The sequence below is a fragment of the Vulpes lagopus genome, chromosome 6 (genome assembly GCF_018345385.1).
Source record: "Vulpes lagopus strain Blue_001 chromosome 6, ASM1834538v1, whole genome shotgun sequence".
Lineage (NCBI taxonomy): Eukaryota > Metazoa > Chordata > Mammalia > Carnivora > Canidae > Vulpes > Vulpes lagopus.
The window spans coordinates 86,888,851-86,902,936 of NC_054829.1; the positions used below are offsets into that span (position 1 = coordinate 86,888,851).

Genomic DNA, 14,086 nt, shown 5'->3' on the forward strand with positions numbered 1-14,086 from the left:
GTTTGCCTGGATTACCTAAAGGTCTTCCAAGCCCATCTCTGCCTTTTCCTATTTCAATTACTCTGCAGTTACAGCTCTGCTCAAAACTGCCAAGGGTTCTTTCTCACTCAGGGTAAAGTCAATAGCCTTGCAATGATCTATAGGCCCCATGCCATCTGCCACCTACTACCCTTTTGACCTCATTTCCTGCTATTCACTTCATTTAGTCTCTCCAGTCAAAAGGTCCTCTTCTCTGTTCCTGGAACGAGTCAACACACTCTCGTCTCTGGGGCTCTCCTCCTCCTCTTCCTTCTACTTGGAATGCTCTTCCCCTAGATGCCATGTGTTTACAGGTCTTTACTCTTAAAGAGCCTCCTTCTTGGTGAGGCCTTCCCAGGTCTCCCTATCTAGTACTTCAACTTAGTGTCTTCATGTCCCCACCCCCAGTGCTTGTCATTCCTCTCCTTGCAATACTTTTTTTGTTATATGTAGTCTATGTCACTATCTACATCATATATATTACTTATTTATTTTATTTGTTGTCAGTCTCCCCACCAAATTACAAACTCCATGAATACAGGGATTTTCTTTCCTGTCCACTTTGCTTACTGCTACTTCCCCAGTGTCTGTCACATAATAAGCACTCATAACACATTTTTGTTAAATGTTGCTGAATTTAATACAGACTAAGTTGAAATTATAAACTTTCTACACAAAAGGTTAGCTAAAATTTTTCCACTTATGGAAATGTTAATAATTCAGAGTCCTAATTAATAGTTCTGAAATCAGTTTTAATTACCTGACAACATCATACACCAAACTAAGGTATTTATATTTTCTGTTTATCCTACTTTCTGGAACATTTGATAGCAGCTTTTCACCACAAAAACATTTTTAGATTAAAATTACTTTGCCCCCTATGGTTATCTGTGGGCACTGGTAACAAATTGTTTGCTAGTGCTAAGTAAGTCTATGCTGATTGGCCATTGGGAACTCTAACAAACTTTAAATTTCAGCAAAATTTGCCCAGAGACTGCTAATCCCGTGGAAGAAGCCAAGTATTCTGAAGGTAAAATATATCAGGTAATTTGGCTCTCTTGATATTCTTGATAGCAAATAATTTTATAATGTAGTTTACATTTTCAAGATATATGCCATCCAGGTAGGGAGACTGCTTTTGAAAATAAATATATATTGAAAGTATTCTCTACTCAACACAATGGTATAATTTTTAGTGCTTTGTTTTATACTCTTAAACTTCATGTGTTTAAACACATTAGAATGTGTTTTTATAAAATATAAAATGTGTTACTAAGTTCTGGAAATTATCCACTAAAATTGATACCTTGGTAGCAACTTCCTCTTTGATTTAAGTGTTAGCATTATCAAGATCCACCATAATTCAAAGAGTCTAATTTTTTTCTATACCTTCATTTATAAACCAGAATAAGGATAATATAAGCATATTCATAATTTTATATGAATGTGTTTGAATATGCATAGTTATTCATGCAGATATTTCTATTGATGAGCATTAAGTCATTTGATAAATGACTTGTATTGTCCTGATCTCTAAAATATGTGGATGGCTAAATTATAGTTAGGTTTAAGGTCATGAAAATTATATTGTTTAGAAGCAAATAGCCTAGAGTTTTTAGAATATATTTAATAGTTACATTATTTCTCCAAATAAAAATTTTTACCTTGAAATGTTTAAAGATTGCAACAGCATTTAGATTATTGTTCCCATTAAAAGTGTTTTCCCCAAACAATCTCAAAGAGTGGTATAAATTTTTTATTCTCGAATTCGTTCTATATGTCTGGGTGGTAGTCAGAAAAATACCTAATATTAATCAAAACCAACAGATTAATAATCCACTATTATATTGACTTTTTTTTTCAATAATGGCTACTTAATGTAAATGAGCTCACTAGCTCCTCTTAGTATTCACCAAAGTATAAATATGTACCTTTATCCATAGCTAAATATTAATGTTTAAGCATAATTTTGTTGAGCTCAATATAAAATATTATTTGCCTTTAAATCAACTACATGTAGATATTTCTGTAATAAAATGAAATCTACTACATGTAGATTTTTCTGTAATAAAATAGAAACTTATTCAAGATGGCATAGAGTCTTCATTATGATTACTGGCTCTATAGTTACATTGCTTGGATACTAATCCCAGTTATACCTCTCAATACCTGGGAATTCTGAGGCAAATTATTTGACTTTCTATTTCCTATTCTAAAACAAGAATAGTAACACCATCTAACCCATAGGGTTGTGGTGAGGCTCAATTAATTGAATATATGCAAAATTTTTAGAAGAGTGGTTAGCTCATTTTAGTATTCAGTAAATTTTAGCTATTAATATAAGGATTACACAAATTGTTTCACTCTGCAGCCCATGGATGGCTTCTAGCCCAGATAAATTGCTAATGAATATAAGGATATAGATTAGGGGATCTTACTGGCAGCAGACAAAATTATTTATTCCTCACAGTAAGCCTGCTTTGCTGGCACTCATGTAGAGTCTGTTATGAGTTCTTACACTAACTTGATACTATTATGAATTATACAATAATAAAATTAAATGATCTCTAAAAACGAAAGGGAAAAGTTTGGGCTGATAATAGAGCAAGTAAATGTATCTATAAAATTCATTTCTATCTCCTGACTTCATTGTTTTAATAATACTGGACAATTTTCACTTTCACACAGAATAATTACATATGAAGGCTCTTAGATTAAAATAATCTACATTTGGTTATAAACTATACATGGTTTTTTTAAAACAAGGAAACGGACTACTGGGAAAAGGATGTTTGTATATATTTTTGTATTTTATTTATTCTTAAGACTTCAGTTCATAATTGGCAATATTTTAGGGTAAAATTTTATTGTCTTTTTGCAGAGAGTCTCAGAGATGCAAACTGTCTGTTTGGGACTGCTTCTTTTCAGCGTGACTTGGGCAGCACCAGTAAGCATTTACGAATTCAGTTATGCATCATATTATCTCTTGCTCTCATTATTTCTCTAAGCAATGTTTCTTTCTTTTTTTCTTTTTTTTTCCTTTTTTTTTTTAGTTAGTAAGCCTTACCTAGTTTAGTTGCAAGAAAGTACCAAGCAAAAAGAAAGCATACAGCACTTGACACAAATGTCTATTACCAAGGAGGGCCTCAATAAATAATAAATATGTGCTGAATTATAAAATGTCAACATACTGCCTTTCAAGAAGTGCCACCAAGAGTATTTTTGAGAAAATCAATAGCCAGTCACAGTGTTTCAAATCAACTATTGTTTTTTTTTTTTTTTTTTTTTTTTTTAGGGTAAATCAACTATTGTTAATGAGTAAATGCTCAGAGACCAAATTATATAACACGTCTAAAGAACTTTCACTATTTTACTAAAAACTGAAAAAAAATTGACTTGGCTGTTTTAAAGCTGATCAACTAGATTTTGTAAATACCTGGCAATGGAAAGAAACCAGACCCTTTCTGTAATTCTTGTAAGACCCGACACTGAAATCGTGCTAATGATTTTTCTCTTCAACAAGAAGGCTAAAGATGGGAAGAAGGACTTTTAAGCTTAACATAAATTGAGCTGCAATTTCCTTTTGTGTCTTTTCTTCCTTCTGATTCACTCAGATGAGTACTCAGGATGTGACTAAATTATCTTGTGAAAATGCTGAGTGTTACTGATATTTTTTGCAGTGCAGACATAGTGCTAATTAGATAATGTCTGAAAAGCATCCTAGCTTTTCAGAACCATTTCAGTTGGGGAGCATGGAAACAAGTAGTCATTCTGTTGCCGGAAGTACTTAAATATAGGTCCTGAGCCAGTGAGTGACCAGCTGGGTGACCCAGTGATGAGCATAAACCATGCCATCTAGCGAGGACAGCAGAAAATTGAGGAAAGCATGGACCTTCTTAGCACATATCCTTTGATAGTCCTGTGGTGGGCCATACTGCCTAAAATAGACATCTGCCAGGCCCCATCCACACAACTCAGCTCAATCACGACCACAGAGGCATGTGCTTAGGCATGATGAGAATTGAGTGGGTCCTGCTGACTCAGCTCAATCCCACCAGCTGAGGATGAATCTATTTAAGCAACACATTCCAAAGAACAGCTGGAATGGCACCTTCTGACCATTTTCCAGTAAATGCTATGTCAATATCAATCCAGTGACCACTGATCAAGAGAAGGTGCCAGCATTGTTCTGCAGAGGGAGACAATGCCTTCTCCATTACAAGGCCACAGTCAAATGTGGGAGAACTGCAAAATGGGTGTCGGGGGAGAAGCGAGGGCTGCATATTGCAGATGAAAGAGGCTCAACAAGGAAATAGAGACAAAATTTGGGATTATGAATGGCTAAATGTGATGTTTCCTCTCAGATATATAGATTCCCTTTAGTCAATTACCTAAATTATTAATGGATTGTGGTATCAGAAATTAGAATATATTGAGTCATTTACATCTCTTTTGGAATTATAATCCAAATTCAAACTGTAGGAGAACAAAAGATTTCCTCAACCTTCTTTGTGTTCATGGCTCCAGTCAGAAAATTAAACTGACAAAGACAGATTAACAAGAGAAAAGCATACAAATGTTACTAAATTTCTATATGCACACGGGAGCTGTCACAAGAGAATGAAGAGTCAAAGAGGTGACCAAAGCAGGAAAATTTTATATCTTTTAGACAGGAAACAGTAAATTTGTAAAAAATTGATAAGACAAAGGGATTTAGGCTGAGGGTAGTCCAACTAAAGCGACAACAAAATTTGTTTGTGGATTTCTCTGGTGTCATCCCTGAACTGATGAAAGCCGGTCTTCAGGAACAGGACAATTTGTTTCCTACCTTTAGGCAGAAAAGAGGGAACTTTTTCTACATTTATGACTTAATTGCCTTCAGTTCAAAATAAGTTTTATGTCAAAGAAGCATATTTTAGGGGTGATATTCTGGTTTCCTCCAAAAACAAAATTTGAAGAAAAAAAAAAACAAAATTTGAAGAAAACAAAAGGTGGATATTGGACCATGCAATTCAATTATATTTATCAACATGCAGTTAGACTACAGACTTTGTTATAAGCTACTTTGTTGTAAGTTCATGACTTATTATTGCAAACTTTATGAAGGTTCTCTATACTATCAAGTATGTTTTTAATTCATGTGTGTGTGTGTTCTATGAGAAGATGCCAAATACCCCAAACCATCATTTTTTCTCTTGCTTAATATCTACCCATCTCATTTTTATGTTTTCTCTTTCCCACAGCACCATATTCAGAATTATTTTCACTGTTTTGATATTTTTGAGAAATGACTCTATGTTCTAAACTTACATAAGAACCAACATAAGAAAAAGTCAATCATGGATAGAATTATAAAATATGCCTTAAAGGTACTTAATGTAAAATTCAAGAACATTTCCTCTTATTATTAAAGATGATTTTTTGGCATACAGCAGGCCACTTAAAAATCTGTTTTAACCCTGGGAATTTGAGACTAAGGATTTGCTTACAATATCTCTTTTACAATATATCTTCTACTACTTCTACCAGCTGTTTAAGTGTAGACAATTTTGTTTCTTCTACTGCCTGTCTCACGGGGGTTATTAGGGGAATCAGATGAGATTATATATACAAAAGTAGTTTACAAACTGTAAAGTGCTATGTAAATATAAGGTGTTACTGACAAACCATTTTTGTTTCTAGAATATAATGGAATGTTAGGCAGATGTGCCTTGGAGCCAAGCCAACAGGGTACTTTTACTAAAGTTTTGAGTTTATTTCTAAGACAATTTTATCAGTTAGGGTCCAGTCAGGAAAATAAAATTAAAATAAAACAAAACTCTCATGATAGGCAGTTCAATAGAGAAATTTTATTTGGAGAATAGTTATAAAGTATAGGACAAACAGAAAGAGCAAATCATGGGTGGTGAGGCAACCCAAAGATTAAAACTACTACTACTCCTTGGGCTGAAGAAACAAGGAAAGAGGTGGTGTTCTCGGTGCCCTGCATGGGGGAAGGGACCCCAGAGGAGGCAGGAGCACAAAAGAGATGTGTCCAATCCGAGAGATACAGCCCAAAACAGAGACAGACCAGGAAAATATACCTTGGCCGCTCTCTTTCTACTCTCAATGCCAGGCTAGGCCTTCCATTAGCCAAACCAAGGCTGAACCCAGACAGCAAAGTTACTCAGGAAATGCAGTTTATAGAGGTCATTCTAAAAATTCTAAAGTGCAATATCTGAAAGGATAATTGCCTATATTTTACTGCAGAAAAATACAGATCATGGAGGCTTATTCAGGAAGAATACTCTCTAGGTGGATAAGGCCTTTTTATTTCATCTTTCCCTTCAGGGGTTCTCTCTCTTTTACGACTGATACATACCATCATGATGCCTGCTGTCACTTTAGCACATGCATATAAACACAAACCAGTCTTGACTACTGGTTCCTTTTCTGAAATCTGAGATAACCTAGGAGTTTCAAAAAGAAATAAGAAAGTTAAAATACTGGGAATAAGAGAATTGTTATGTCTGTTCTTTCACAGCAAGCTTGCTCCAAAATTCTCCGGTCCTCTTCTTCAGGCTCTCCTGTGACACCTAAATTTAAGCCCAAAAGCCTGGAACACGCTGCCCGGATCTATTCCTTCCTAGTTTCTGACCTTTCTCCACTTTAGTAGCTACCTCTCACCCCAAGTACTCTCAAGATCCAATCTGCGGGCCACTCCATTTTTCCTTCCCTGACAGAAATCTCTGCTCAGGTGACTGACAACAGCCAAGTACCATCCCTGAATGTGATCTTACCCCTTATGTACAGGGCTACAGTTTTACTTTTGCTGGACCAATAGCAGTATCAGCCCTTTGCTAATACAGCAGTTACTAAACTTATGCAATCACTGCACACGAATAATTCACATCACTGGGCTCTGAGTTTGGTTCACTGATACTAAACAACTCCCAATGTGCCAGTAAAAACTTATTTTTCAGTTGATATCAGCAACATCTAAGCTTCCATATCTGGAGTGCCACCCCTCCCCAGTGTGGCAATTCTGTGCTTGAATATGGTTCTATTGGAGATAGCATTGTCTCCCTCTGGAGGAAAAATGTGGGCATCCTCTTTTGTCCGACTAAAACAAATATTAATGTACTTTATCCATCTTCTTTGGTTGCAATGATTTTCTACATTGAAGAATAAAATTCAGCAAGAGAAAAATAAACGAGACATTTATTGTTTGCAGAAATGGATGAAGAGATGAATGTTTGGTGAAGTTTTATTTCTTGTTTCCTTCCAGACATTTCAGCCACCGACTGGGAAAACCAAGGATGACTGTGTGGAAGAACAGAGGGTAAACAGAATTATTCTTCTCAAATAAATCTATTTCAACTTTGTAAAGAAAAAAACTCCTGAGAGGAAATTTTCAACTGTCAAAATATTCTTGTGCACTTAGAAGGGAAGTGCAAAATTACACAACATAATTTTGGCACTTAGATAGAAAAGAGAAACATTCTGAATGGAAATTTGTTTCTCTTCACTGTGACTTCTTTCTTCCGAGGGAGAAGTGAGTAAAAAGCCTGGCATATTTATTAGCAAACTATTTTCCCACACATGTACATGAGAACAAAACAACAAAGGAGGGAAGAAATAATGGGAAAAGAGTTAAATCTTCATGTGGAATTCTGTTTACAAGGAGTTAGTTTTCCATATGCATGCAGAAAGTTAAACAAGTAGCCTCAGTTTTTCATGTCACCAAATTGCAGCCTACCATTGTTTCTCCTGGCCGTTTCAGAAAATTCTTTTCTAGGACCTAACAATCTTCTGTTCTTCATCACAGCTGAAAATTATGAAGGTAAAAACTGCCAACATCAGAGCCTGAATGCTCATGCTGTGAATCTTTCCAATTTGACCACAGACATGAATACTGTAAAACCTACATTTCTCCCAATCCGTACAGCCCCTCCCACCTGAAAACACTTCCAAATGCTCCATTTCCACTGAAATTTGATAACAAAATTAATATACCCTGCGAGAGAGAGCAGTTGTTTGTCATCCTTAGAGAAAACAGATTTACAGGCATATAGGAAAAAAAGGGACAAGGTTTATCTTTAGGAGCTGGCTGACAGACGCTCTCCTGTGGTTATAAGAAGCACTACCATTTGTCAGAGGCAGAATTTGACTTCACCTAAGTTAAAGAATATCTTGTACAATCAGAAAGAGAGCCAGGAAATTTAATGTTATAAACACATCTTAATATAATGTTATGTTTTTGTAGATAACGTACAAAGGCCACCATGAGAAACATGGGTATTATATTTTTAAGTATGTTTACACATCATCGGGGAGGAAAAATCAAACTGACATAAAGGTAAGCTTAATCTCTGACCGAAGATACTTATCAGGAGCCAAAATCTGGACTGACCCTAGGGGAAACTGTTATTGGAGACAACTTTCCTTTTGATTATTCTGGGTTTCTGTCTGTGGCGGGTGCCACAGTCCCTGGCTTCTTAAATATCTCTGCTAAAAGAGTTAAAAAACTCTGATACAGATGGACCACCCCAGGCCCTCATCCAAATCCTGCCCTGCTTCAGGACTTGCCCTAGCAGGTATGTGATACTGGTGGACCCCCGATGCCCATGCATTTTTCTTGCTTCTGAGTAACATTTGGCCTTTTGTAAGAAGGGTTTCTGAACATATTCTAGCATATATTCTAATGGTGAGGTTTAGAAAGCTAATAGGAGAAATCATTTTGCCCTTAAGAGGGACATGTTTTAGTGCCCCTTAAATTCATTCCACTGATGACTCCATCTGGGTGAGAATGCTTGGAAGAGAAAGAATAAGGGCCTTGTCCCTGGAATAGGACAATAATTCTTTTCATTCAGTCTCTTTTTGCAGATTCATTGGCCAAAGAGCTAGAAACAGCTTAAAATGCCATCAGCAGAAGGACTATTTACTTTTTCCAAATCTGGCTTCATTTCCCATGAAAGTAGTAGCTTTTCTTCAGAATGTTATTTTGTCCTGCTCATTATTCTTTAGATGGCATCTCTAATACTAACTGCCTGTTAAGCTAATTTGTTATACTAAGTTAAAATGTTTTTGTTGTAATAAATATATGTTGAGCAAAATACTATGTGAGATAAAATGATTAAGAAAACTTAATTCTTTCTCTTCAGGAGCTGAGTTAGAAAAAAAAAGACACTTATGAAAGTCATTATAAAGTCGATTCAGAATGTGCAAAGTGCTGTGGGAGTAGTACCCAAAAAACCATGAATTTAGGGGCTTAGGGTAGAAAAAGATTAGTTCCTAATCTGGTATTTAGGGAAAGCTACATAATGGAAATAATTGAGCTGGGCTTTGGAAGATGAGTACAATTTGAGCAAATGAGCAGATGGGAGAGGCCATTCCCCATGAAAAGAATAATATGAACTAGGGCACTGAGAGAGAAAAGCAGAGCATAGGAAATCAGACCACCCAACTGATACAAGGACCATCATGCAGGCAGTGATGCAACCAGAAATCATTTAAAATAACAAATACAAAAATGACTATTACATTCCACAGTTTAAAAGTTGTTTCATGTTTTCATCTATAAAAGAACTCTATTCAGTCTTTTTTTTTTTTTTTTTTTTTTATTTATGATAGTCACAGAGAGAGAGAGAGAGAGAGAGAGAGGCAGAGACATAGGCAGAGGGAGAAGCAGGCTCCATGCACCGGGAGCCTGATGTGGGATTCCATCCCGGGTCTCCAGGATCGGGCCCCGGGCCAAAGGCAAGCGCCAAATCACTGCGCCACCCAGGGATCCCTCTATTCAGTCTTTAATGAAATGGACACAATTCATTAGTATACATGCTACTGCTTTGTGGAGTTTTAAAAAATATTTTATTTATTTATTCATGAGAGACACAGAGAGAGAGGCAGAGACACAGGCAGAGGGAGAAGCAGGCTCCATGCAGCGAGCCCGATGCAAGACTCATCTATCCCAGGGCCCCAGGATGATGCCCTGAGCCAAAGGCAGCCACTCAACCACTGAGCCACCCAGGTGTCCCTTTGCTACTGTTTTCAAGGCAGTTGAAGCACCAGAAAGAAAAAAAAATTTCCCATGGCAAAGTAGGGAGAGAAAATAAGTTAAAAAGGATTATCATAGTTTACTGATTAACACAACTATTTAGCGCAAAAAGCCATATTCAGGGATCCCTGGGTGGCGCAGCGGTTTGGCGCCTGCCTTTGGCCCAGGGCGCGATCCTGGAGACCCGGGATCGAATCCCACATCAGGCTCCCGGTGCATGGAGCCTGCTTCTCCCTCCGCCTGTGTCTCTGCCTCTCTCTCTCTCTGTGACTATCATAAATAAATAAAAAATTTAAAAAAAAAAATTAAAAAAAAAGCCATATTCACAATGAGCAAATGAACTTGATTTCAAAGGAAGATATAAATGTCCACGTAAAACTTTCCAAGATTCAATGACTTAAAATAAGCCAAATGTTTAAAATACTTTTTATTCAGAAATAATTTACTGTAAAGTTTGTTTCGATCACACTTCCCCCCACAGAAAAATATTGCCTATTTTCAGAATATCCTTGCCAATATAAAAGATCAGTGAATATCATAACTGAAACAAATTAATTATTTCAAATTATATCTTAAAGATACTACAAGTTATATCTTTTGTATGCTGTGCATTAGCCAGTTTCCTAAGAGTAGAAGGCATTTCCATAAACTCTTTTTAATCTTGAGATTCATGCATGAGCTGATTCAACAATCTCCCCACTGTTTCCAATGGTAAGATACATGTGGAAAAGTAAGCAGTCCTTCAAATAAAATGATATTCTTATTTGCAGATAAAAGAAAGAGAGAAATAGGAAGTCCAAGCAAAATAAATTTCAGAGGGCATAGTATGAGGGGCCAGAAGCTCACAGAACCCTCCCAGAGGGTGACGTTCAGTTGGTACATGGAGAGAAGGGTCCAGAGTTAGTCTGTCTCCATCTGTCACTACCACAGTTAGGGAGGAACAGGTACTGGGAAATAGCATCCAATAATCAAGTGACTATTACTCACAATATAGAAGAAAGCAAGCAGCCATTTGATAAAGGGCTATATGTGGTTATGTATGAAATGATAGTTACCATCATTTGTCTTACACATTGACATTGTTCTAGATACTTTACACACATTATAACATTTAATAAAATCATTAATTGGGATGCCTGAGTGGCTCAGCGGTTAAACGTCTGCCTTCGGCTCAGGGTGTGATCCTGGAGTCCCGGGATAGAGTCCCACATCTCCTGCAGGGAGCCTGCTTCTCCCTCTGCCTATGTCTCTGCCTCTCTCTCTCTGTGTCTCTTGTGAATAAATAAATAAATAAAATCTTAAAAACAAACAAACAAACCATTAATTCTCCCAACAATCCTAAAAGGTAGGTGTCATTTTTCTTATTTTACAATTAAGAAAGCTGAGCCTCAGAGAAGTAAAAAAAAAAAAAAAAAGGTTTCTAAGATCACATAGCTCATAAACGGTAGAGTTGGACAACTCACTCTAATACCTGTGCTCTTTCGAAAGTACACGTACTTTCAACAAGCACTTGATTGGGATCAAGCTGCCTGCTGTTCCACTAAATGTAATTCCCCAATACCCTGGCTTCCCTGAATGTGGGTTTTCCATCTCCTTTGTCTTCCCTACACACTTGCCCTGTGAGTGCAAGCTTCTAACTGATTACACTTTTTTCCTTCATCTGGGAGCACTCATGTATTTGCACACACTTAATTAATACATCCAAGAAAATGTCCACATGCTCAATAAGAGCCAACAGACTGAAGTGGTGGCCAAAAAAGACAGGATGAAATTAAGCTGTATTAGTCAAAACAGGGCTGTGGCCAGGGCAAGGAAGCTACTAGATGCTTTGTGCTCAGGGCTGCTCAGGCCACATCAGAGTGTGGGGCCCCATGGGACCCCACAGGCTAAAGGAGAGCCATTCTTTACCAATTCATTCTTTATCCATGAAACTTGCTTTGATCATTCCAGAATTATCTCTGCCAACAAACTTCTATTGAATTAATAGTCTTTCTCTTAAATATCTGGTGGGTAATTCTTTTTAAATTGCCTAGGAATTATTAAATTTTTAAAATTTAATATATAATAATACTTTATGTTGAAAATTACACTTTAGCAGGAAGAAAAAAACAAAGACAATACTGCTCTTCAAAATTCTGGTAAGAGAAGAAATCAAGAGCCAGCACCTAAAGAAAACATTGCCCAGGAAAGAGAGAAAAACTTGTCCATTCTTGGAGCCAGTGAAAATAAAGAAAGTAGCAAAACCCAAACTCTTTTTGAAAACATACAGACCACAAATGAAGTTGATAGCATTAATAACAAAGAAAATGCCCACAGTGACCTAAAGATGTCCGTTTACCTTGAATCCCCTGGGAATAATGGGGCCGAGGATAAAGACAATGCTATCAACAAATCACATGACCAAGAAGAATATGGTACAGCTCTCATCAGAAATAATATGCAACATATAATGGAGCCAGGGACTGTGACTGAACTCTTGGCAGAAGAAAACAAAGAGAACAAACCCAGAAATATTCTAAGCAAAATTCCAGCAAGTGTGAACTATGTTAAAGTCCCCTCAAAAAATAGGAAGAATTATCAAAGAGATCCTCAAGCCCAGAATATTCCAGTTAAAAGCAAAAGCACCCATCATACCCAACACAACATTGACTATCCAAAACAGCTCCAAAAAGTCAAAAAAATCCCCAGTGATTTTGAAGGCAGTGGTTACCCAGATCTTCAAGAGAGGGGGGACAATGATATCTCTCCTTTCAGCGGAGATGGTCAACCTTTTAAGGACATTTCTGGTAAGGGAGAACCTATTGGTCCTGACCTAAAAGGTGCAGATATACAAACAGAGTCTTCCGGCCCACGTGAAGCTGATACTATCAGTCCTGATGCAAGAAGGCCAGGTTATAATGAGATCCCAGAAAGAGAAGAAAGTGGTGGAAGTACCACTGGAACCAGGGATGAAACAAGAAAAGAGGCAAGCACTGATGTAAGCCTAGTAGAGGGCAGCAACGATATCATAGGTAGCACCAACTTTAAGGAACTCCCTGGAAAAGAAGGAAACAGAGTAGGTGCCAACAGCCAAAATGCTCACCAAGGGAAAGTAGAGTTTCATTACCCTTTTCCACCCTCAAAAGAGAAAAAAGCTGAAGGCAGTAGTGATGTAGCTGAAAGTACTAATTATAATGAAATTCCAAAAAATGGCAAAGGTAGTAGTAGAAAAGATACAGAGCATTCTAATAGGAATAAAGTCATCTCAACTGAAAAACAAAGATTTCCCACTAAGGGCAAAAGTCAGAGCCAGCTTGTTCCTTCTCATGATCTTGATAACGAAATTAAAAATGAAATAGGTTCCCATAATGGCCTCAATAATGAGGACACTATAATAACACAAAGCAGAAAAAATCATTATGTACCCCACAGACAAAATTCTACATGGAATAAGGGTGTGCCAAAGAGGAAAGGCTCCTGGGGTTACAGAAAACCCCATTCCAGGAGAAGGGTGAGCCAGCCCCCTAGAAGGCATGATAGTAGTGAATCATCTGACAGTGACAGTTCCAGTGAGAGTGATGGTGACTAGCCCACGAGAAATTACCAGCAGGATAGAGGTTCAAATACCTCATCATCTGTAACCTGACAGAAAAGGGGAGCCACCTGAGGGCAGACCAGATGAGAAAGAGCAGAGCGGAGATTGAGTAAGCCAAGAAAACCAGCCCCTGGGGGAGATTTGTTGCTATCGTAACGGTCACAGTCTGAAATTCTATTCAAAGTTATGACGTTTGTTTTAAAGGAGAAAAATTAATTAAGGATTTGTGGAATAGTTCACATTTGAATAGATGTCATTTAAAACTAGTTTGTGAGTGTCACGAAAGCCTTCCTATGCTGTTTGCTTTATAGATATGAAGAACAACAATATCTCTCATATGGTAATCTGTAATTAAATAAACTCTAAGAAAATCTGCTGTCTGTGGTGCTTCATTTCAGAGACAACAAGATTAGTTCTGCTGCTGGCAAAGGCAGTGTTATGAAGTTAATCTGCTGAAT

At 37.1% G+C, this 14,086-nt stretch overlaps 1 protein-coding gene across 2 annotated transcripts; it reads left to right on the forward strand.

Moving 5' to 3' along the window:
• Positions 1-2,911: 2,911 nt before the first annotated feature.
• MEPE (matrix extracellular phosphoglycoprotein) lies at positions 2,912-13,622 on the forward strand. Of its 2 annotated transcripts, XM_041759292.1 has the most exons (4): positions 2,912-2,965; positions 7,286-7,339; positions 8,264-8,356; positions 12,150-13,622. In XM_041759292.1, exons 1-4 carry the CDS (start codon positions 2,912-2,914, stop codon positions 13,620-13,622), a joined length of 1,674 nt encoding a protein of 557 aa, XP_041615226.1. The 2 variants fall into 2 exon arrangements, with proteins under 2 accessions (XP_041615226.1, XP_041615228.1); XM_041759294.1 differs by lacking the exon at positions 8,264-8,356.
• Positions 13,623-14,086: the final 464 nt, after the last annotated feature.